General features: G+C 33.0%; 1 protein-coding gene across 1 annotated transcript in view; it reads left to right on the top strand.

The window, feature by feature from the left end:
- Window positions 1-26678, top strand: part of RSRC1 (arginine and serine rich coiled-coil 1) — a 389405-nt gene that overhangs the window by 64460 nt on the left and 298267 nt on the right. The window contains exon 4 of the mRNA XM_017500781.2: window positions 11045-11218. Coding sequence (XP_017356270.2) covers window positions 11045-11218 — 174 coding nt within the window. The remainder of the gene's footprint in view (window positions 1-11044; window positions 11219-26678) is intronic.

The raw sequence follows: 26678 nt of genomic DNA, 5'->3' as shown, positions 1-26678 counted from the left end.
GCTTTGCATTCTGATAGCTCAGTAGTAAAACTTGATATAAGTTATAGGTCCAAGTGAATGTCTCTGGCATTTTGATAAGATATGTTATTCAGTTGAGCAATATAACTAGAATTACATATCAGAAATATACAAATAACCCCTCTTTCCAAACAATTGATCTACAGCAACTGGAGACTTGAGCCTCTGCCTCTGGTAAGGACACTTGACCCTGGTTTTACAGTTTGGAACATTTGACACCTATGCTGATCTCAACAGATTTCTCTAAGACAGATGAGGGTCAGTAAGTAATCAAAGTGAAAATATTTATTTCCTTAATTTGTCTTAGTTAAAATTCAGAATGTTTGCATTTTCCCCAAAGAAATAGTGTTGTTGCTGGTAGGTGTATTTGTATAAGGTTTCAGGTAATTTCTGAATAGGCTTGTATGGATCAGACTGAAAAACTGGCCACTGTGATGTTTATGGTGAGTTTCAAATAACGGATATATAAACAAAGGTTCAAATAATTTTTTTAACCTTTGAATGGAAAAATTTAAGCATTCATTGAAGAAGAGAATAGTATAATGAACTCTCACGCGGTCATGAGATAACCTCATCACCTAGCTATACTTTACCAATATCAAGGCTTATTTTTAGACTTTGTTAGAATGGGTCTAGGATACATTTTTTTCTGGCTAATTTTGCTCCAGTGTTAATACCTGACTCTATGCAATGCCTTTGATATGAAATGTACATTTTTTTCTGGCTAATTTTGCTCCAGTGTTAATACCTGACTCTATGCAATGCCTTTGATATGAAGTGTATCCACTCTGGCTGGTGGGAACTCTTTCTCCCCCTGTGTGATATTTAGGAATTTTACTGTTTTCTAGTATATTTTCCCATGGTCCCATGGAATTTCACCTCTCATATTTATAGATTAGAACTCATCAGAAGATCAAGGGGACCCTACTTCAGATTTCTGTATTCCTCTTTGAGTCCAACTTCCTCCTCTTTGATACAGTGCTTTGCAAATCCTAGCCACCTTCTTCTACCTGAAGGTCTATCTCTGTCTCCTTAGCTCAGCAAATCCACCAGGCTTTTGTTTAGGTTCCCTCTTCCTGCTCTGTGGTCTGGAAAGTTTCTAGAGGCAGTAAACTGAGGCACACTTAAGGTACCTTTATTTCCTTTTTTGTGGGATCATAGTCCTATGTTGCCTGTTGTGTAGTATCTGAATCAGTTGTTTCATATATTTTATCTGCTTTTCTAGTTGTTTGTGGTAGAAAGGTTATTTTCATAGCTTTTAACCTTTATGAGCAAAAGTTGATTTAAATCTAAATACTAATTATTTTATTTGTGATTTCTCTTAAAAAAATCATTTCCATGAAGTGTTTATCTACCTTACTAATCTGTCAAAGAATCAACTTTGGTCTTTCTTGATCTTTTGTTTTATTATTTTTTGTTTCTTTTCTCTTTCTTTCTTTCTTTTTACCTTTTGAGTTTACTTTTCTGTTATTTTTCTCTTTGAGTTTGATACTTAGATCATTTATTTTTAGCTTTTATTCTTTGCTTGTATGTGCATTTATAGCTCTATAAATTTTCCTCTGAGCTGTGCTTTAGCTGTATTCTACAAATTTTTGATGTGTCATATTTTAGCTTGCATTTAATTCACGTATTTAAAAAATTCTCATTGTGATTTCTTCTTTCTCATGAGATAAACATATATTACTTAATTTCCAAACATTTAGGGATTCTTCTAGTTGTCTTTTGTTTATTGTTTTCTTCCTTCATTGCACTGTAGTTGGAAAACATAATCTGAATGATATCTCTCTTTGAAATGTGTTGAGGTTACCTTGTGGCCCACCATATAGTTTATTTTAGGAAATGTTATAGGTACGCTTGATAAGACTGAGTATCCTGCAGTTTTGAGGTATAGTTAATAGGTAAATTTAACCATTCATTCAAATCTTCTGTGTCTTTACTTTTCAAATTTACATTACAAATCCACAGTCAAGATTTTGCCTTTAAGTTTTGTCAACTTCTGCTTTACATGTTCTGAGGCTCTTTTATTACGTATTTACAAATTAAGGATTGTTAGATTAATACATGCTTTTGGGATTACATTTATCATCATGAACTGTCTCTATTTCTAATAATAGTCCTTATTTTGAAGTCTACTTTATGTGATATTGGTATGGTTTCACCATCTTTCTTTTTGTTAGTGCCTGCATGATTTTTTATTTTCCTCTGCTTTTACTCTAAACCCTTCTTTGGTTTAATACTTAAGATGTTCATTTTGAAAGTTGCTTGTAGTTTGTTGCCTTCAATTGGACAATCTTTCAGTTGCATTGTTTAGTCCATTTATATTTATTAATTACTGTTGTATTTGGATTTAATTCTACCGTCTTGTTCTTTGTTTGCTGTTTGTTTAATCCATTTCTCATTTTTTCTACTTCTTTATCTTCTTTGGACTAATTTTATTTCATTTTCTTCTCTATTAGGTTACCAGTTTATATTATTTTAATTATACCTTGAGTGACTTACCTAAAAATTGTTGTATGATCTTGACTTATATGAGTCTAACATAAATTACTACTTTTATTACTTTTTTTTGTTCTGTAGCTTTGATTCTCAAAGGATAGCTTGGCTGGATGTTACATGGCCAGTGGGATGTAACATGGCCAACACACTTTTTTCCCTCTTGAATTTCTCAAGAAAAATTAAAGACATTGTCTTGCTATGTATCATTTAGTTGGGTATCAACTTGTCTTACTATGTTAGTGACTTTATCAGAGTATTCTTTTTCCTTTATCTTTAATGAGCAGTAACTTAATTAGGATGTATCTCAGGTTTGATTATGGGTGGTTTATTTCCCTGTGGTGGACCCTTTCTACATGTGGATGCCTTTAGTTCCAGGATTGTTCTTGCATTATGATTGTAATAATCTGTTACCTTGTATTTTCTTTTGAAATCTCAGTTAGTTGGATTGTGTGCCTCTTCTTTCTATAACTTTCTCTGGAATTTTTCTACTAATTTTGTTTTCTTTCTCTTGGCCCTTTTCATCATTAACTTCTGTGTCTCTTATTATATTAGTACCTTGTAATTTAGTATTCATTTCTGAGATGACTTTTTAATTTTATTTTTATTTTAAATAAATTGATTTTTTCCCTAAAATCAGGTAACAGTCATTTCATATCTCTCTGTTGTTTGTCCATTTTTGTTCTGGAATTTTTTGCTTGTTTCTTTATATTTGATTTGTTTTGGAGTGTTATGTTATAGTCTTCTCTACTTCATAGTTTTTGGTGAGATATATTTACATTAAAATTTTTTTTTGAATATTTCTGTTTTTTATAGTTGCTTTGTATGGATGTTGGATTCTCTTTTTATGTCGTTCTTGATAATTTTCCTGGATCAACAGTAATAGACAACACTGGATGGACTGAAGATTTTATATGGCTTTAAGCCTTCTTGAATGACACTGTATTGTTTAGCATAGTGAGGTGGAGTTTCTTTCTTTTTTAAATTTTATTAGAGATAGGGTCTTCGCTCTGTTGTGCAGGCTGTGGTACAGTGGCTCACTCCAGTTTTAGCTTACTGCAGCCTTCTAACTCCTGAAGTTAAGTGATTCTCCCACCTCAGACTCTCAAGTAGCTGAGACTATAGACATCATATATGATCTTGTTTTTGTAGATCCATGAACTTCAGCATCTTGCTTCCTAATGTTTCTTCATCACCAAGCCACTAGTGGATGCCTCCCTTTCCAAAGTGAAGCTCTTTCCTAGTGTGTAGGTCTTTTTTAAAAAATTTCTCTTATTCTTATTGTTTTAGTTGGAATTCAGTAGGAAGTGAAATTAAGTATCCATGTTCAAAATGTCATCCTGACATGGAATCCATGTTACTTTTGTTCAATGTATAATTATTTAATTTAAATTACAGTTTTATTTTATGGTAAATGTAGTCTTTATAGGTGGGACTTAACTGAATAGACCACTTGAAGTATTGTAGTTTTCCTTTGAACGACAAAATATTAAGGTATTTGTTTTGATTACATGTGTTTAGAACTTATTAGCCAATTAAGAAACTTGACAAATCATTTTTTTAAGGCAGTAATTCATTTTATGTAGAGATGTTGCAGGGACTTTTCTTATTCTGTAGATATTGAAAGCATTTATCTGGTATAATAGGACATCTTGCTGTCCATTTATTGCTTATATATTGGGTGGTCTAGAGTGCCACATTTTTTATCAAATGTTTCTTTGCTTATAATAGATCTCCATATTGGCTTTGGTACTCTAGAGACTTCTAGAGTGATTTATCAGAAATGTGTTTATTTAAGGAATGAGGGACAAATAACAACTTAAATTTTAATATAGTTTCTTTGGCTTTTTGTTTGTTTGGTCTGGGTAGGAAATCTCTTTACTCTGAACTTGTACTTTCTTCTTGATGAGGACCATTCAGATTTGTAAGTAAAGTTACTTCATGAAGTAAATGGAGTTCTTCATATGCTCAGGATGTGAGTTTTATTCAAAATTATGTAAAATCAATTCTTATGACAACTAAGAAGTTAGCAGCTTAGTTTGTTTCAGTCTGTTCTTGGTTTCATGGTTGTTTTTAACAGCCTTTAATAATTTTTTCTCCCTGTGTTTTCACATTTCCTACCTTTTTCACATATATTTTCTTCAGAGTAACTTTTTGCCACTTTTAATCCATAAGCATGATTAAGAGGCATAAAGTATGAGGATTAAAACAATGATCATTAAGACATAGAGGGCAGAGGGAAGGTCCAGTAGATTATACTATGCATACTGTGATGTTTTAAACCTTACTACTTTCTTTGAATTTGACATCATGTGACTTGACTTATAGATCTGCTATTGCTATCATAGTTTATTGAACCACACCAGCAACATTTATAGAATACACCAGAATTTTTAAGACATGAATTGCTTGTAGGGTGAATAATGAGCACAATTCTTTTAGAAAATGTCAGGCATATGTTTTCTATAGTAGAGCTTTTGTGTTAGGGAAAACTGTGAGATGGGTTTGGAGACAACTGAGTTTCTTAATTAATTGGTAAGTCGGGAGAAGTAGAAGATTGGGAAATAAGGTGCTAGGGAGGGTTGAATAGGTAATACTTGATAGAAGACCTCACTGCTAATTGCAGTATCCTGTTTTTCTATAACGGCGATAAAAATGTGATCAGACTCTGCTTCCTCTGGGACAGTGCCAATTTAGCCCTGTTGTCTTCATGTTATAGTACCTCCTTCAAGACCTGCATGTGTTCCCTAAATATTTCCTTTTTGTCATCCAAAGTCTTGAAGGCTTGGATGATTGTGATATGATCTTCCTGTTAATAGCAAACCTCTGAAGATTTGTATTTGGCTGCCGAGGGTTATCTGTGAAGACATAGATTTTAGTCCTTCAGATTATTATTACTCACCTTCCTATACTGTATAAAAGACATGCATTGAACCTTGAGTGATTCTTATGCCAGCTTTGAGATTTCAACTGAGCAAACTCAGTTCTATCTCCAAACCCGTTTCACAGTTTTCCCTAACACAAAGACTCTGCTATAGAAAACATATGCCTGGCATTTTCCAAAAGAATTGTGCTCATTATTCACCCTACATCTTCATGCAATCAATTCATGTCTTGAAAATATATAAGTGAAGTCACATAAGATCTATAAGTGAAGTCACATTCTGTCAAAATCAGAATGCTGCTTTTCATTAGCTATGGTACAAGGGAAACATATTTCATATGCTTCTTATTCAGATTTTAGAAATTCACTCAAATTAATACCTCCCTCAGTTACTTCTTTCCTAGTGCCTGCCTCCTTTTCCCAAATCACTTGTGTTATTTCACAACTCAATCAGGTAGTAGTATTTCGTCCTCATGGTAAGGTAAATATTACTGTCATTTTACAGATAAGAAAACATGCTTAGAGAGGAAATAGCTTGTTCAAGGGCAGTATTATTTGAGTATTTATTTATCTTTTAAATCTGAATACATATGTAACTTTGAGCATATTCGTAACAGATACATTTAGTTTTAAGGGTACAGTAAAAACATGATTTTACCAAAATCCACCTCATCTAGAACCACAAATGGTCGTGTATTTTGTCCAACAGTATTTTTTTTAAATAAAAAGAGGCAAATGAGTAAGAAATGAGCTTTTGTTAGAGATTTAGTTTAAAAAGAAGCTCTTAGAATTGTATTAACATTTAAACTAACTCACCTGTCTTTTGTTACTCTATATTCACAGCTAGCTGGCAGAATCATATTTTGGTCCTAATCAAAATGTAGACCCAAATAATGAAAATATGCAGTATGTCTGTATGCATTTAATGTATTTGTAGTGGCTGAGGTTATCACAAAAAAGGCTCCCTTCCATTTATATTGTTACTGCTTTTTTTAAATCAGAGAACTTTAAAATTTGACTGATTATTGCTCAAAGATGTTAGTAATCTGTTAAAATTTCCACATATTTATACATAATAGAAAATTTAATCAGAAAGGAATCAGGTAACAGACAGGAAGTTGTGATGATAAAATTTTGATATAGAAAGATACTTGTGTCAAAATTAAGGAATAGTCAAAGAAACATCGATCAAATGGCAGAGATTTCATATTTGCAAATTAGGACAATAATTGTGTTAACATTAGTAGCAATAAATATTGTAACTTCAGGTTGATGTAGTAACTCATACCTATAATACCAGAATTTTGGGAGGTTGACACAGGAGGATCACTTGAAACTAGGAGTTTAAGACCAGGCTGGGTAAAATAGTGTAAAATAGTGAGACCCCGCTTACACACACACACACACACACACACACAAATGTAAAATAATGAGACCTCACTTACACACACACACACACACACACGCATGCACGCACACACGTTGAGCATGGTGGCACACATCTGTAGTCCGAGCTGCTTTGGAGGCTGATGTGGGAGGATCGCTTGAGTCAAGGAATTTGAGATTGCAGTGAGATATGATCACCCAAATGTACTCCAGCTTGGGTGACAGAGTTAGACCCTGTCTCTAATAAATAAAGGAACAAAGGAATGTAGGAAGGAGAGGAAAGAAGAAAAGAAAAAGGAGAAGAAAGGAGGAAGCAAGAAAAGGAAGAAATTTCTCAAAATCACATTTAAAAAAGTTTGTAGGCTCATGATCCAGTATTTTTCTTTATTCATTAAGTGAGCTCGTTAGAGAGACGAGGACAAATATATTGCTGCTGAAAGCCATATAATTCTCCTCAAGACTTACGTATATCCTGATATGGTTGGCTCTGTGTCCCCATCCAAATCCCATCTTTTAATTTCCACGTGTTGTGGGAGGGACCCCATGGAAGATGATTGAATCATGGGGACAGGTCTTTTCTATACTACTCTCGTAGTAGTGAATGGGTTTCCTGAGATCTGATGGTTTTAAAAACCAGAGTTTCTCTGCACAGCACTCTTTTTGCCTGCTGCCACCATGTAAGATGTGACTTGCTACTCCTTGCCTTCTACCATGATTCTGAGGCCGCCCCAGTCATGTGTAACTGTAAGTCCCATAAACTTCTTTCTTTTGTAAATTTCCCAGTCTCAAGTATGTCTTTATCAGCAGCATGAAAATAGACTAATACATATCCTGAGTATCTAGGATAAATTCATGTGATCTCTCCATCATCCACATTTTTGGTAATTGGTATTAGTTATTTGTATTTGCTCTTTTTCTTTCATTTGATCAGTATAGCTGAGACATTAATTTTATTGATATTCTCAGGGCACCAGATTTTGGCATTGTTATTTTCTCTATTGTTTTCTCTTCCATTGATTTTTCTCTTTAATGTTTCCTTCTTTCCATCTACTTTGTGTTTGTAGTGCTTTGCACTTCTTTTTGTAGCTTCTTAAAGTGAAACCTTCGGTAATTGATTTTAGATATTTCTTCTTTTCTAATATAAACCTTTAAAACTGTAAATTTCTCCCTAAACATTGCTTTAGCTGCATCCCACAAATTCTCATATGTTGTATTTTTCATTTTCATTCAGTTCGAAATATTTTTAAATTTCCTTTGTGATTTCTTAGTTAACTGATGGATTATTTAAAAGTATATTATTTAGTTTCCATATATCTGAGTTTTTCTATATGTCTTTTTGTTAAATTCTAATTTAATTCTGTTTTGTTCAGATAAGCATGTTCTGAATGATTTCTACGTAGGAATTGACTTTTTGATCATCATGAAGTATCCATTTTTTATTTTGGGCGATACTCTTAGTTTCTGAAGTTTATTTTATGTGATATTAATATATTAACTTTAGCTTTTCTGTGCTTGCTGTTTGCATGATGTATACATTTTTAGCCATTTACTTTTAACCTATCTGTGTCTGCTTATTTAAACTACATATTTTGTAGATAGCATACAGTTGTTGTTTTAGATGGCATATAGGATTGCTTTTTATTCATTTGACAAACTCTACCTTTTTACTATATTTTATTAATATCTAATGTGCTTATTGGTATAATTAGATTTAAGTCTATCATTTTATTATTATTTTATGTCTATCCCCTCTTTTTTTCTTTCTACTTCCTTTCCAACTTCCTTTTGGATTAATGAGTATTTTTAATAATTCCTTTTAAGTTAATCTATTTTCTTTTTAGCTATACTTATTTTCTTCTTTTTTTTAGGAGTTGCTCTAAGGATTACAATGTATGCTCTTAACATTTCAGTGTACTTAGAGCTATTATTTCACCATTTGATGTGGAATATAGAAACCTTTTAAATGTATAGGTTCATTTACCTGCCCCATGTTTTATTCTGTAGAAGTTATTTGTATTATGTATACCTTTATTGTAAACCCTATAGTAAAATACTATTATTTTTACTTTAAGCACTTATATGTATTTTAAATAAAGGGAAATAAACAGTTTTTGATACTTACCTATATATTTACTTTCTAGTAGTCTTTATTCCTTTCTAAAGATTCATGTTTTCTTCATCTGTTATCATTTCTTCTCTGCCTGAATAACTTTCTTTAGTATTTATTCTAAAGCAAGCTTTTTGTTGATATTTGTTTACTTTTTCTTTGTCTCAAAAATGTCCTTATTTTTATTTTTGAGAGATATTTTGGCTGGATATAAAATTCTAGGTTGACCTTTTGTGTTCTTTCACCATGTTAAGAATTTCATTCCACTGTCTTGTGATTTCCATTGTTTTTGATAAGAAGTCAGTGACAATAATTTGTATCATTGTTTCCCTGTATGTAATGTGTTGTTTTTCCTCTGAATACTTTCAAGATTTCTCTTCACCTGTAGTTTTAATCAATTTTACTATAGTGTTGCTAATTATGGTCTTCTTAATATTTATCTTACTTGGAGTTTGTTCAACTTTTATAGAATCTGTAAATTTGTCTTTTACTAAATGTGGAAAACTTTACTCACCACTGAAAAATTGTTTTCCGCCTCATCCTCTGTTTTCTCTATTTCTGGGTTTAAATAAACATGTTAGGCATTTGAATCTTGTCATACAGATCCCTAACGGTCTTTCTTTTCTTATTAACAATCTTTTTTCCTCTTAGTTTTTCATATTGGATAATTTTGATTGATTTATTTGCATGTATACAGATTTTTTTCCTCTGTTATTAACAGTCTGCTTTTAATCTCATCCAGCATAATTTTAATTTCAGAGATTGTGTTTTTCAGTTACGGAATTTTTTCTGGTATTTCTATTCAGATTGCTTAACTTTATATTCATTGTAAGCCTCGTTACACTTACTGCTTTAAAATCCTTATCTGCTAATTGTAACATCTAGTTTAATCTCAAGGTTGCTCTCCATATACTGTCTTTTCTCTTAAGAATAGAACACATTTTTTATGTTTCTTAACATATCTAGGAATTTTGGATTTTTGTCCTAGACAAGGTAAATATCGTATTATGAATACTCTGTTGTTTTCCTCTGAAAAACATAGTTTTGTTTGTTTATTTATTTGTTTAGCAAGGAAATCACTTGGTTAGGATTAAAATTGCAACAATTCTGTTTTTGTGTTTGTTTGTTTTTTGTTTCTTTTGAGACAGAGCCTTTCTCTGTTGCCCAGGCTGGAATGCAGTGGTACCATCTCAGCTCCCTGCAACCTCCGCTTCCCAGGATCAAGTGATTCTCCTGCTTCAGCTTCCCAAGTAGCTGAGATTGCAGGCATGTGCCACTGCGCCCAGCTGATTTTTGTATTTTTAGTAGAGACAGAGTTTCACCATGTTGGCCAGGCTGGTCTTGAACTCCTGACCTTAAGTGATATGCCTGTCTCGGCCTCCCAGAGTGCTGGGATTACAGGCGTGAGCCACCACGCCTGGCAAGAAGATAAAATATATTTAATATTCACTAAGTGGAAGTGGATCATCATAACGGTTGTCATCCTCATCATCTTCATGTTGAGTAGGCTCAGGAGAAAGAGGCAGTGGAGGGGTTTGTCTTGTTCTCTCAGTGGTGACAGATGGAAGAAAATCCACTTATAAGTGGATCCATGCGGTTGTTGACCCATGTTGTTCAGGGGTCAACCTTAGTTGTTTTAAAAAATTTTCTGTAAGATTGTCAGTCTGGTAGAGGTTTTTTTCGTTGTTTGTTTGTTTTTTTTTTTTTTTGGTCAATAACGTAACCAGAACCTGACTGTAATGCATTTAACGCAAAGAATAACTGGATTAGAGTGGATCAGTATTTGTATTGGAACAATTCAAAATAAGAAATAGATATGGAAGCAAAGATTGTAAAGGTAAGGAACATCCTATCCTTGTAACTTAGATTAGATACATTATTTGAGGATGTGAATAATTAAGACTTGATTTGAACTTTTAAGGCTAACTTTCAACTGCATTGTAGTTTCGTGTAAAGTTAGCAATATATATTTCCCTCATATTATTTTAAATGAGAGCATTTACTCATAAAGAATCATATTCAGGTGCTTGCTTCACATGGTTATTTAATTTCTGAGTTCATAACTATGTAATATTTTTCAGGTAATTTAAAGAGTATTTACATTGCACAATACAAATTATAAACTAAATTTATTTAACAAAATCTGTTTACTGTAGGTCCAGGTCAAGACCTCGTCCACGTTCTCATAGTCGTAGCAGTGAAAGGTCCAGTCACAGAAGAACGCGTAGTCGGTCTCGGGATAGAGAACGACGTAAAGGCAGAGATAAAGAGAAGAGAGAAAAGGAGAAGGATAAGGGGAAGGACAAGGAATTACATAACATCAAACGTGGGTAAGTTGAAGCAAATCTTACGTGGAGAGGACTTGGTGATTCCATGGTGATGTTCAAACTAAATTTTTGTTCTTTGAGTTTTTCTTGTAGCTCAATTGCTATAAGAGTAGAAGAAAGGGAATAACGAGAGAATACAGTAGAGAAAGAAGAAAGGATAAATAAAAATATTTATCTCAGATTTTTATTGTGGTACATTTTCATTTTTAATTTATTTTTAGTTAATGATAATATAACAAATCTTGGAATCAATATAAACAGCATTATCAAAGTTTAGTATGTAAGTAGAGGAAAATTTGCGTAATTCTGTAGGAAAGTTTTATATTTTGTCTCCTTTGTTATGAACATGAACTTAAAATTTGAAGACTACTTAGTGATTAAAAATGTCTATTACCTTATTGTAAAGCTGTTAGGGGAAAAGTATAAAGTTGAAACAGAAGGAGGAGACCATGTGATTTACTGTTGTTTAAGCCTTTTTAATATAGAATGGGAGCTTGGGCAATATTAGGGTGTATGTGTATGTAAGAGTGAGTGTATCTGCTTATGAGGTTCAGATTTTATTTTTCCTAGAATTGATATTATTAAAACAATGAGATTCTACTTCTGTGCACTTAGAGTCAGAACTTGAAATCCACTCATAAGTATTTGTCAAATTGGAAGATGTTAAAATGAAACAATCTTTTTTAACAGAGTAAATTTACAGCGTCATGTTTTATTCACAATTGTAATTGGGTCTTTTATTCTGGGAAGGAGAACATCTTGGAATTTATCCTCTTTTGTCAGTCTTTCAATGTTTTGTGTGAATGTATTTATTTTAGTACTTTAATATAAATGTGTTTATCTTTAATGTATCAGTTTTCCATGTTGAAGAGTTTACTAGGATTGTGGATGTAGTATCTTGAGATCTTAATTCTATAAAGACTTAAGTTTATTAAAAGATACAGAATTCTTTCCTCATTCCTTTCTTTTTCACAGCTGTCTGTATATTTGTTTTCTATTTTCAAACTTACAGTGATGTTATGTAAACCTGCCTAGATTGTTGGCTTTTACCTATTATTTAAATGTTAACTTTGTGGTGGAGTTTGAAAGAAGATAACATTATTATTATGTGACTTTTGTTCTCCTGATCATCCCACAACTATTAATATTCATTGATCAGTTATGTTCCTGTAAAATTCTGAGTTCTGTCCTTTTCTGGTTTTAAAGATTATGAAATGTTACAATAGAGGAGTTAGAAGTTAGATACCTGTCTATAAGGGTGGGGAGGTTGAGTTAGCCAGCACTGGTAAAATGGAATGAAGGCAGAAAGGGTATGGGGGAAATCTCTTGGTAAATGAAGAAAGTCAGCAGGATGATAAATTTGAAGGGAGGATTTAAATACAGTAGGGTTCTGAGTCCAGAAAATACATCTAATGAATAAAACTAGTCAATCAGGGGATTGCCTAGCTTCTTGTTCCTTTTAAAATGTTTTCTTCTTTTTTAAAAAAAAAAAATTACATGGCTATGGAAGTAAGCTATGATCTTTACCAGTCATTAAATTTTGCCTTTCACCTCATCAAATTTTACTTTTTTAGAATAATATTTGTGTAATTGCATAAAATTTTTATTATGTAAAACATTATTTGGGGGATTTTAAAGGTAAGAAATATTAGAGAGTGAATAAAACAGAGAGGTTAGATTGTGTTAAAAGTTCTCATATGATAACGTTAGTCTTGAACGTCTAAGCCAGCTTTACAAGTTAGACTCATCCATCACTTATAGTTGATTGTGTTCAAGTGGACCAATTTCTGGATGACAAGTTTACAAGATAATAATGTTGTATTTGTCAGTATTTCTTAACATTAATCTCAACAAAAGCAATGAACAAAGTCAAAATAAGAGGTGTCAGTCAAAGGGTACTGGAGACCGATGCCAAAAAGCTGTGGGTAGCCTGCGTTATGGTTTTAGTGGGCAATAGTAGAGGGCAGTGTTGTGTTAGGGTGCACTTTCCCCTGCTTAGTGCTGAGGTGCACACAGATTCTTAAATTTCCTAACCCTGGTTTTCAAGCCATTCTAGACTTATAATCTTTTATATCCTTCAGAGCACCTAATGTACATGCTAATTTTTAATAAATATTTATTATTTATCAAATATGCACATTCATTCATCTGTTTACTTGTTCAGTCAACAATATTTAAATACCCTCTACTTGTAGGTACTATGTTAGGTAATAGAGATACAAATGTTAATGCCAGGAGTACTTGGAGCTTTCACACGGGTGGGAATATAAATATGTAAAAGGGAAGACATTCAAGTGATTATAGTAAAGTCAGATGAATTTTTCCAGAAGGAAAAGTAAAAAGAGCTGTGGAAACATTGTACCGGTTAGGATGATTTGGCTGTAAGTAACAAAAGCTAACTAACAGTAGCTTAAATTAAACTAAGGTGCAGCAAACTTTTGTAAAGGGCTAGATCAGGGGTATCCAATTTTTTGGCTTCCGTGGGCCACATTGGAAGAAGAATTGTTGGGGCCACATATGAAATACTCTAATGATAGCTGATGAGCTAAAAAAAAAAAAATATGTGTATATCACAGAAATCTCATGTTTTAAGAAAGTTTACAAATTTGTGTTGGGTCACATTCAAGGCTGTCCTGGGCTGCATGTTGCCCATGGGCTGCAGTTTGGACAAGCTTGGGCTAGATAGCAAATAATTTAGGCTTTCTGGGTCATTTGGTCTCTGTTGCAGCTCTTGAACTTTGCAACTATCCATAATAGTAAACTAACAAACAGACAGGCTGTATTTCAGTAAAACTGTTTACAAAAATGGGCATCTGGCTGGATTTGGCTCAAGAATTGTCATTTCATTTCTGGCTTAAACTATGTGTACACTTAGTGCTAACAAGAAGCAGTTTGGAGAGAAACAATCTGAGGTTGTTTTTATACTTCTCACAGGCCAGTCTAAGGCTGTTGGCTTTCATTTGGCATGTATTATCTCATTTAATAACCTGATAAAATAGGTGCTTTTATTATCCTATTAATATAGATGAAAGGTGCTTAGGCTTATGGTCATAGTGCTAATAAATGGCAGTTAGGCTTCTAATTCAAATGGACTGACTGTCACTTGCCTCTTAATGACACACTATCCTCATTTCTTTAGTAATCCATAATTATTAATGATGAGCAAGAGAGTTTGAGATCAAGTGATATGCTGTTGTTTAAACATTTCTAGAAAATAGTGACAGAGAACTGAAAGATTTTTCTGTGTACTCTTTTTCACTGATCAGTCCAGAAATCTCATTAGTAAATGATTGATTCCTTCTTTTCTCTGTCTTTCTTTCTTAGTTTCCCACCTCAACTTAGAATTTTATTTAATTATATTCACAGACAATTTCTAGGCCTTAATTAAGTTTATTTTATTGATGGTTTCATTAGCTCTTTTTTTCCAGGTGGCTTTAAAAATTTTTTGGAGAGAGAGGAAAAAGGATTTACAAACATTTAAATTAGGACTTATGTGTTAGTTCATTGTGATTGTGCAATGAGTGACAAGTACTTTAGCTTGTGCTAAGTAACCTAAGTGCTTCTTCACATGAGAAAATAACCTATGTGCAAAAGTAATAGTATTTAGGTAGGTAGGTAGGTAGGTAGGTTGGTAGATAGAACACAATGTATACATTTATAAAGCACAAAGCAAGGACAGTAAGTTCAATAATGGTAAAGCAAAGTAAAGGATGTTTATAAATTGGGAGAAACAAAACAGGAAAGAAAGGAATGCTCAAGCAGCAATTAATGAGCTTAATAATAAGGGAGAGCTTTTTTGTACTTTTGAGAAAAACATACAAAATCAGATAATTCTGAAAAATCCTTTTTAAGTAACAGCTAATTATATAGTTCTGGAAATTCCTGGAACATTGAAATGGTAGAATTTGTCTTATAATGTCATAAATTGGCCCATTTATTTTATTTATCTTCTGATTTAGGAAGACCTAATATAAACTGGAAAGGTCTCTGGAGTTTTTGGGGACTAAAACATACCTTTCCTTATGTGTGAATGATTAATTTAAGAAAGACACCGAATCCTGTCTGAAATTTTATCAAGAATCTTTAATGACTTTAACTTTTAATCTTTTATATTTATAATTTGGTTTCTAAGAATATTTCTTCTTTTAAACACTGATATAGATTTTTCTTATTTTTCCCCCTAGATTTTAAAAACTAAGTTTGTCTTATCCTGAGACAATTTTACTTATTTTTTAAAGTGAAAGCAAATTTATTAAGAAAGTAAAGGAATAAAGAATGGCTACTCCATGGGCAGAGCAGCTGTATTTCTTTTTTTTTAATTTTAATTTTTTTTTTAAAGACAGGATCTCACTCTGTTGCTCAGGCTGGAGTGCAGGGATGTGATGCACTCCAGCATCACATGTGATGTTCTACTATTCATTCTTAAATCATAGTGCCATCCTTAAAAGGGCAATTTTGATGGAATTGATTTAAATCACCAGCTGGGAAAATTTGATTTAAGGCAGTTGTTGCCTACTGCCATGGTTTGAATTTGTCTCCCAAAGTTTGTGTGTTGGAAACTTTATCCCAAATGTGGCAATGTTGGGAGGTGGGACCTTTATGGGAGGTGGGTCTTCCTTCATGAATGGATTAATGCAGTTATCAAGGGAGTGGGTATGCTATCATGGGAGTAGGTTTCTTATAAAAGGACAGGCTTGCCCCTCCTACACTCTCTTTACCCCTCTACTTTGAGATGATGCAGCAAGAAGTTCATTGTCAGCTGCTGGCCCCTGAATCTTGGACTTCCCAGCATCCAGAACTATGAGGCAATAAATTTTTATTCATTATAAACTAATTACCCAGACCGTTGCATTCTGTTACAGCAGCACAGAATGGACCAAAACACCTACTAACATGCTTTCTTCTTAATTTGAATAACTTTAGAATTCATTAGGAACCAAATTTTGTATTTCTAAGTATGCTCTTTATAACTTGCTACGATGAAAAGTTTTCACCTTTATTATTTCCTCATTAGATTTTCAGTAGATGAATACTGTTCTCAGAAATGTACCCATCAAGACTTTTGAGATATTTTACTGAATATTTGTGTTTATATATTCTTCTATTTTTCTTCATATGATTTTCAGAAGCTTTATACTTTTTGAGTGAGGTTAGAATTTGCCTCTGGATGTATAATTTATTTTTCTGTAAAATGGGGATGGTGGTACTTAAAAAGCTGTAAGTATTATAAGCAGTGTGAATAAGAAAACTAGTACCATGTAGTCAGCATTCCTTATAGAGAAATATTAGTCATGGCTTTAACCTTGGCAGTATTCCAGCGTCTTCAGTTCTAGACTTTCATGTAATAAATTCCTGTTGATAAGGGGTTTTGTTTGTTATTCCCCCTACCCAGTGATTGGTAGAAGATGTTAGGAGTGATTTGGGAAAGCTGGACTCTGAGTTTTGACAGCAGTTACATACTTATAGAGCCTGTCATATTTTTACTAACCTCTTATTTCTTTATACAGCAGGGAGTAATTTATGCTAATTTACCCCTATTTGCATATAGGTTATAGAGTTCTGTGGTGCAGAGCATGCTTAGAACTCCTTTTAAGTGTCTGTTTGGATCAAAGCAGGGCTGTGTGATAGCTGTTGTCTGACACCAAGCTGTGTGGTGTTGTTTTCATTAAACATTTATCACACTTCCAATGTGACAGCAGGCAACTTTGTGCCAGGATAACATGTCTTCATGCAAAATTTATTGAAAAAGACGAAGACTTTGTAAAGAGATCTTGTTGCCTTTCACCAGTGGCGAAGGGTAAATGTTTGGCTCGAAAGTATACCTTTAATACATGTCATTATAGCATGCAAAAAAAAGGTTCATACTGTCAGTTTTGTTAAGCAGGTAAACAAATACATCTTTATACACATGTATGCACTGGATTTTTTTTTCTTTTTAAATTAAAAATTTTACAGTTTTCCTATAAATCAAATGAATATCATAACATAGTGGCTCATTGTGTTGCTGGCCATTTTATATTCCAGTGAAATTTACCACCCAATATCTATTCTGTAGGTTTGAGTATTTGGCATTAGTTTTGATTTTACCAAAATAATCTAATTTTTTAGAAAAGATGAGGTCAAGAAAGGGGACATAATATAACAAAAAGAATATTCAGCAAAAGCAGGAGGCAAGGATTTCCTCAGTTCTCCCAGGTCACCACCTTTCTTTTATTCATTTTATCAATACATTTAAATTATCATACAGTGTGCCCAATGGGATTTGACTTGAATTATGCCTGCTAACATTTTAAATGGCATGAATTGTAGGTTCATTCTTTTTTTGGTGATTGCTTGACTGTGAAAAGCTTTGGAATGAGAGAAGATACTTTAAATTTCCTTTTTCATTCCACAGGAGGCTGAGGAATTAGAGATATGTAAAGAAGTTAGAGGATAGGAGTAGCCTCATGCTGGACTTTTTAGTAAGTTTCATTATATGGTCTGTAAAAAATGTGGAGGATGCTTTGCAAGAGGTATTACAAAAATTATGTTAGCATTAACATTCAGGAATAAAAGGGAAAAAGTACTGAATTATAGTGTAATGGAAGAGCCTTGTCTTTCATCCCATATGGAATGAACAGAAACCTTCAAATTCTGACTCATTATGCTTTGGAGCTATTGAAGGATGATTTTTTTTTAAACAGCAAAGCCATGCCTCATAAAAATATACATGAACACATGCCGAAGATATTACTTACCTAATTAATGAAAGAACAAGTAAGATATTACAAGTAGCTCAAAGGATCCAGAGCAGACACAAATAGAGGGTACCAAAAATCTAGACGTGAATAACGTTAATAAATTCAAAACTAGCTTCTTCCACATGGGGGAAAGAAATTAGTTACAACTCCACTGGACAAAATTCATTTGTATATTTATAGAAAAGAACTGTTTGTATTGCTATCAATAATCTGTAACCTATGGAATCGAAAACTGTCTCAGATGAGGAAAGGTGCCCTAGACAATATACCCGGTAGTCTTTTGTGATTATCTCAAGTCTTTTACAGTTTTTTTCCTGAGAAGGCAAGTAACTTTTTTGAACTTTAAATTTATTCTTCCATAAGATGGAGATAATGGTAATTGAGAAGCTGTTAAGTATTAGAAGCAGTGTATGTCAGAAGACTAGTACTATGTAGTAGCAGCTCAATAAATGGTCATTTTATTTTTTATTGATAAAACAGTTTTAAATATTGGTTTTGTGATTACCATTTTCTCAACTATCATTCTTTATAAAGGTTGTTCCTTCAGTCTGAAATACTTTCTTTTCTACCTTTCCTGCCAGATTCTATTCATCTTTTTGGGTTCATTTTAAATTTCATTTTTTTCGTGAAGTATTCCTCACTCATCAAGAGTATGTTGAGTATCCCTGCAGTTAACTCCCATTGTATTTTTTTTTTTAATTTTACTTTAAGTTCAGGGGCACATGTGCTGATCTTGCAGGATTGTCACATAGGTATACACATGCCATGGTGGTTTCCTGCCTCTATCCCCCCGTCACCTACATTAGGTAATTCCCCAAATGTTATCCCTCCCCAGTCTCTCCACCCCCTGCTATCCGTCCTATTGGACCCCACCCCCCAACAGACCTGAGTTTATGATAGTCTCCTTCCTGTGTCGATGTGTTCTCATTATTCAGTACCCCACTTATGAATGAGAACATGTGATGTTTGGCTTTCTGTTCTTGCATCAGTTTGCTGAGAATGATGGTTTCCAGATTGATCCATGTCCTTGCAAAGGACATGAACGCATCCTTTTTTATGGTTGCATAGTATCCCATGGTGTATATGTGCCACATTTTCTTTATCCAGTCTGTCATTCATGGGCATTTGGGTTGATTCCAAGTCTTTGCTGTTGTAAACAGTGCCTCAAAGAACGTACGTGTGCATGTGTCTTTATAATAGAATGATTTATAATCCTTTGGGTATATACCCAGTAATGGAATTGGTGGGCCAAATGGTATTTCTATTTCTAGATCCTTGAGGAATCGCCACACTGTCTTCCACAGTGGTTGAAATAATTTACACTTCCACCAACAGTGTAAAAGCTTTCCTATTTCTTCACATCCTTTCCAGCATCTGCTGTCTCCAGATTTTTTAATGATCGCCATTCTAACTGGCATAAGATGGTATCTCAATGTGGTTTTGATTTGCATTTCTCTAATGACCATTGATGATGAGCATTTGTTCATATGTTTTTTGGCCACATAAATGCCTTCTTTTGAAAAGTGTCTGTTCATATCCTTCACCCACTTTTTGATGGGGTTGTTTCTATCTTGTATATTTGTTTTAGTTCTTTGTAGATTCTGGATATTAGCCCTTTGTCAGATGGGTAGCTTGCAATTTTTCCCATTCTGTTGTTCGGTGGTTCTCTCTAATGATTGTTTCTTTTGCTCTACAGAAGCTCTTAAGTTTAATTAGATCCCATTTGTCTATTTTGGCTTTTGTTGCCATTACTTTTGGTGTTTTAGTCATGAAGGCCTTGCCTAGCCTATGTCCTGAATAGTATTGCCTAGGTTTTCTTCTAGGGCTTTTATGGTGTTAGGTCTTGTGTTTAAATCTTTAACTCATCTGGAGTTAATTTTTGTATAAATTGTAAGGAAGGGGTCTAGTTTTAGCTTTCTGCACATCGCTAGCCAGTTTCCCCAACACCATTTATTAAATAGAGAATCCTTTCCCCATTACTTGTTTTTGTGAGGTTTGTCAAAGATCAGATGGTTGTAGATATGTTGTGTTGCCTCCGAGACCTCTCTTCTGTTCCATTGGTCTATATATCTGTTTTGGTACCAGTACCATGCTGTTTTGGTTACTGTAGCCTTGTAGTATAGTTTGAAGTCAGATAGTGTCATGCCTGTACCTTTGTTCTTTTTGCTTAGGATTGCCTTGGCTATGTGTGCTCTTTTTTGGTTCCATATGAAGTTTAAGGTGGTTTTTGTCAGTTCTGTGAAGAAGTTCAATGGTAGTTTGATGGGGATAGCATTGAATGTGTAAATTACTTTGGGCAGTGTGGCTATTTTCACGATATTGATTCTTCCTAACAATTAGCATGGAATGTTTTTCCATCTGTTTGTGTCATCTCTTATTTCCTTGAGCAGTGGTTTGTAGTTCTCCTTGAAGAGGTCCTTCACATTCTTTGTTAGTTGTATTCGTAGGTGTTTTATTCTCTTTGTAGCAATTGTGAATGGGAGTTCGCTCATGATTTGACTCTCTGTCTGTTGTTGGTATATAGGAATGCTTGTGATTTTTGCACATTGATTTTGTATCCTGAGATTTTGCTGAAGTTGCTTATCAGCTTAAGGAGATTTTGGGCTGAAATGATGGGGTCTTCTAAATTTACAGTCATGTCATCTGCAAATAGAGATTATTTGACTTCCTCTTTTCCTAATAGAATATCATTTAGTTTTTTTCTTGCCTGATTGCTCTGGCTAGAACTTGCAATACTATGTTGAATAAGAATAGTGAGAGAGAGGACCCTTGTGTAGTGCCTGTTTTCAAAGGGAATGGAGAAGCATTTTGTTTTTTGTCCATTTTTTTTTTTTTTGCCTGTTTTTGCCCATTCAGTATGATATTGGCTGTGGGTTTGTCATAAATAGTTTTTATTATTTTGAGATATGTTCCATCGATACCTAATTTATTGAGAGGTTTTTAGCATAAAGAGCTATTGAATTTTGTTGAAGGCCTTCTGTACATCTATTGAGATAATCATGTAGTTTTTGTCTTTGGTTATGTTCACGTGATGGATTACGTTCATAGATTTGCATATGTTGAACCAGCCTTGCGTCCCCGGGATGAAGCCTACTTGATCGTGATGGATAAGCTTTTTGATGTGCTGTTGCATTCAGTTTGAAGATTTTTGCATTGATGTTCATCATGGATATTGACCTTAAATTTTCTTGTTTAGTTGTATCTCAGCCAGGGTTTGCTATCAGGATGATGTTGGTCTCATAAGGCAAGCCTGGCTAACTCCCATTGTATTTATACCTAATCTGAGTAGAGAGTTTTGTAATGTTATAATTACAAATTACCTTTTCTGTCTTAGTTAACAGAAGTATAGTAAGTACTCAAATATTTGTAGAATGAATAATAAATGTTTTTTTAAAGTTTTTTTTAGTTAATTAAATCCAGCTTAGAAGCATTTTAAAGTGATAACATTGCATTTTTGGTGTCGGAAAAATAAGCAACTTTTTTGTACTACCTCTTTTCTGCTTCAAGTGTGCATGTGCATTCACATACATACACTACTTCCATCCAAGTCTCCAGCCTGCATTAAACAAGTCCTATATAACTTTCACTTTTTTCTGTATTTTAAATGTTATCAATCATGCTAAAATTAACATCAGTTAGCATCAGTTGTTTAAAAAATTGAATGTAACTGCTTGGATTCATATCTTAAACACCAATTAAAATTCCAGTCTTGATTGATCACTCCTCATGCCTGGTCTAATTTATTTCAGTATCTTAATTGATACCACCTATTTTCTTGATTTTGTATATGGTTACAGGGCAAACTACCAGACTTAAACATACTATTCCATAGAGATCTTTAACTGAAGGCCTTAGTGTTTGCCTTTGATAAGGTTATGTATGGCTTTGTAAGCTAGAGATTCTGCGCTGTCATAAGAGGAATGTAAAGGGAATAATCTTGGAGTGCCAATCCAGTCTTTTCTTTCTGAGTAAACAAACAGGTCCCCTAAATGCTAAGCTTTTCTTATAATCACTTATTACACTTCTAATTTGTATCTCATTATAAAGTATCTAGAATATCCCTGATATGAATGATGCTAAACCAAATAGAAGCAATCTGCTCTGTATTTTTTTTTTTTTTTAATTCGAGTTTCTTCAGTTCTCATAGGCCTTCTCCAGTCTAGTGATCATTGGAGCGACATCTCCAGAATGGAACAGATTTGAATAAACTGTAATGTTTGATTGACATGTTAGATAAATCTTGGTTAGCACAAGTATAGAATGAATTTATCTTCCTTTGATTAAATTCCAAAGATTGAAAAACAGATATCCCTATGTTGATTTATTTTTATATCCCAATGTGACATTATAGGACAGTTTTAAAGTACCTGGTTTTAATATTCTTAATACCTTAGTTAATAAAATGAGTATGGCCAGATGATAGGAATAACATGTGTCTCTTTGGGTGGATGTAGTTATGGAGTGTATTTTTCTACTAAAGCAGAATAAGTTGTAATGCCTTCCATTTGTGTAAATGTTGTTAACATATCTTAGATTTCAAGGCAATGAAAGTATATAATAAAAGAAAATCTCCAAATGATATCATTAAGATTAATGCTTTTCATTTGGTGATAAAGATATGATCCTTGGGTCCTGAGATTGCATATAACTACAGGAAGATAGGATAAATCTCAGAGAATGAACCTTGTGGGTATAAACACAAAGCATTTTTTAATGCTATTACATATGTGATAATCACTAATATAGCAAGTGCAGTTAGGGAAATACAGCCATGAGTCCTGCTGTTTTAATTCTCTCTGAACTCCTGCAGGAGGTTTTGAAATTGCAGCCTTTTGCCCCTGTGGATATGCCAGCCTGTGACAGGCTACCTGGAAGTAGATAATGAAAATCAATTTGGTTGTCATGTTGCAGCCTTAGCTTCTTTTTCTTGCAAAAAGATAAAGGAGGGCATTCTATACTAGAAAAAGAAATGGGTAGATAGCAGATTTTGAAAAATAATGTGTATTTGGAATAAGCCAGATGTGGAATTCATAACTACTTAGAAGTTAAGTACACTTAACAAAAATTGTAAAAGACAGGAGTAGAAGAAAAATGTTTTCATTATTCAGAGCTGTCTAGGCAAAGACAGGTTTAGTGTAGTCAGCCTTCCATATCCATAGGTTCTACATTCGTGGATTCAACCAACCATAGATCAGAAATGTTTGCAAGAAAAAACAATAAAAATAATAATACAACAAAAAATTATACCAAAAAAATACAGTATAACAACTATTTACATAGCATTTACATTATGTTAGGTATAATTAATCTAGAGATGATCTAAAATATATAGGAGGATGTGTTACTGTGCTATTTTTTGTAAGGGACTTGAGCATCCTTGGGTTTTGGTATTCATATTGGGTGAGTTTTAGTAGTTTTAGGTTATCAAAGAATTGGTTTATTTTATATTAGTTGTTAAGTTTATATTCATAGAGTTTTTCATAGTATTCCCTTAGTATCTTTTTAATGTTTATATGACCTGTAGTGATAACTTCTTTTTCATATCCTGATTTTTTGGGTAAGTATTGCTAGAGGTTTTTTGGGGGGTTCATTGATATCTTTTGTCATTTTTTTCTTTGTTCAATTTTATTGATTTCTGTTATTTTTTCTACTCCCTCTTTGAGTTTATTTTACATGTTTTCTAGTTCCTTAAGGTGGGACCTTAGATTATTGATTTCACATCTTTTTTCTTTTCTAATACAAGTGTTTAATGGTATAAATATCTTTATAAGCACTGCTTTAGCTACATCCTACAAATTCTCATATGTTGTATTTTTATATCTTCTCAGTTGTCAATATTTTCTAATTTCTCTTGTGATTTCCTCTTTGATGTGTAGATTATTTAGATATGAAATATATGCTTTCAAGTGTTTGGAAATTTCCCTGTATCTTTCTTTTATTGATTCTAGCTTTATTTCGACTAAAAAGCATACTTTGTATGATTTTAGCTCTTATAAATTAGTTAAGGTTTTTTTTTATAAATTAGGATATGGTCTGTCTTTGTGAATGTTCCATGTGTATTGGGCTGTTGTTGAGTCATGTGTTGTTTAAATGGCAATTAAATCCAGTTGGTTGATGGGAATTTTCTATTCTATCTCTTGGTTTATTTCCATATAATAGTTGTTGATTACTAAAGAGAAATGTTGAAGTCTCTAAGTATAATTCTGTATTTAGTTGTGTCAGTTTTTGCTTTGTGTATTTTTGAGCTCTTTTGTTTGGCTTTATTTAGTGTAAATACATTTAAGATTGTTGTCTTCTTGGCGAATTGGTTCTTTTTTTAAAAATTTATTTATAAGTTCTGGGGTACATGTGCAGATCGTGCAGGTTTGCTGCATAGGTATACACATGCCATGGTGGTGGTTTCCTGCATCCATCACCCCATCATCTACATTAGGTATTTCTCCTAATGCTATCGTCTTTGTTTTTGGTAATTTTATTGCTACAAAAGACACATTGTATGATATTAATACAGCTATTATTGATATCTCTTGATTGGTGTTTGCCTGGTATATCTTTTTCCATCATTTAATGTTTAACATGCTTACATAATTGTACTTGAGTTTCTTGCATATACATGGATTTTTCTTTTTTTTCTTTTTTTTGTAAATGTAGAGACAGGATCTTGTTATGTTGCCCAGGCTGGCCTCAAACTCCTGGCATCTAGAAATCCTCCTGCCTTGGCCTCCCACAGTATCTGGCCTTAGATTCATTTTGAAAATCCATTCTGACAGTCTTTTCATTGGTGTGTTTACATAACTCACTTTAATATAATGATTGCTATGTTTGGATTTAGGTCTTTCATTCTATCATTTTTTTTTTTGTTTATTTCTTCTGTTTTTATTTCTGATTGCCCTTTTCTATATTTTTTATGGGTTGTTTTGACATTTTTTATTATGCCATTTTAATTTCTCTGTTGTGTTTTTGACTATATTTTTGTATATAGTTTTTTTAGTGGTTGCCCTAGGAATTATAATACACATACTTAAATCTTCATAGACTACTTAGAATCTGTTTTATTGCTTCAGTTGGAATGTGGAAATGTTACCAGTCTTTAATTCTTTAATTCCAAAAACCTCATGAGGCAATGTTTATAGTTTTTGCTTGAAACTGGCAAAGATATTTTAGAATAATTGTGAGGAGATTATGTTTTACTTTTACTCAGATTTTTTTTTTTTTTTACCATTCTTTTGTGTTGTAGGGTTAATTTTAAGTTTTCCAAATACTTACCATTTATATTACTTTTAATTATTTTTTATCTTCGACCTTCTGCCTAATTTTTCTTTAGCCTGAAGGGCATCCTTTATTATTTTTATAAATTCTCAGGTTTTAAGATTTTGTGTGAAAATGTCTGCATTTTTTTCTTCATTCTTAGAATCAGTGAGCAATGAATTATAAATAGGCATATATTTTATTAGGTTGGTGCAAAAGTAATTGTGGTTTTGCCATTATGTTTAATATTTCCTACTATTTCTGTATTGTAAAGGCATAAATTTATTCTTTATTTTTTTAGAAGTTCTGGGTTTCTGGGTTTTAGCAGTTTTATGATGATGTGGCTGTGTTTGTTTTTCTTTATATTTAGCTTAAGTCACTTATTCTTTTTTTAAAAAACATTCTCTTTTTAAAAAAATTAAAAATTTTTTTTTAGATTTAGGTCTTTCATTCTATCACTAACTTAAAAAAATGTCATCTAATCTGCTTAGTGTATCTGTTGAGTTCTTAATTTTCTGTAATATATTTTATATTTTCCTTATTATATTTTTGCGATTCTGGTATGTTTTTTGATTCCCTTTATGGTTTCCTCTTCACCAATTCTCAATTTTATGTTTATCTTCTTTCATCTACTAAGTTTAGTTATTTTGCAGTCTATGACTTTGATGTGTAGTTGGATTCATTTATGTTGCCTCTGAGAGCAATCTGGAATAATACTAACCTAGTTTCATCAGTTGAATTGCTAACTCTTACAGGCCATCACAGAAAGAAAAAATTGTTTTAAAAAATTTCCAGCTATCGTAATAGTTCTTAGAAAAAAGGTTGATTCAGATGATCTAATCTACCATGACTAGAATGGGAATTTTCATCCTATTTTATTATCTTCCATATTTCTCAGTGTCCAGAGGTGAATTTGTAATCCTTCTCACTTTCCATTCTTCCTTCCAAATGATTGTCTACCCTTTATTTTGAATATAGTAAATTAAAACCTATTCCTCTGATGCTCATGCTATTCACCATGAAACTTTCTTTCCCTTCATTTTGCTATCATAATATGTGTTAGGCAGTGCTCATTTTTCATTAAGACTAGCATCTGGCTGACAATCTTCCTGTTCTTGAACCCATTTTCCAAGTCTTCAGTAGGCCAGAACTGTTCTTGGAACTTCAGATGGTTTTATATAATTGCCTGTTGGACATGTCTAGAATCTCAAGTCGTCATATCCAAACTAATCTCATGAGTGCTCCCCACAAGAGGAGAATTAGAAGATGTGATCAGATAAAGTTGTATATACCTTCAGGGTTGCTGGAATATAAATTATTAATGAGTACTGCACCCTCTTCTCCAAAGAGTCCATGATATGTTACTATAGTAGATATAGTAGAAACAACATTAGACTGGTACATGTGGGTTCTAGTGTTGGCTCTTCTCACTTGCCTGTGACTTTGGGCTGACCACTTAACATCTCTGGGTTTTA

The sequence above is a fragment of the Cebus imitator genome, unplaced genomic scaffold, assembly GCF_001604975.1.
Source record: "Cebus imitator isolate Cc_AM_T3 unplaced genomic scaffold, Cebus_imitator-1.0 Scaffold270, whole genome shotgun sequence".
NCBI classification, from domain to species: domain Eukaryota; kingdom Metazoa; phylum Chordata; class Mammalia; order Primates; family Cebidae; genus Cebus; species Cebus imitator.
Note: the sequence above shows the minus strand (reverse complement) of the source record. Positions and strands in the feature narration are given on the sequence as shown.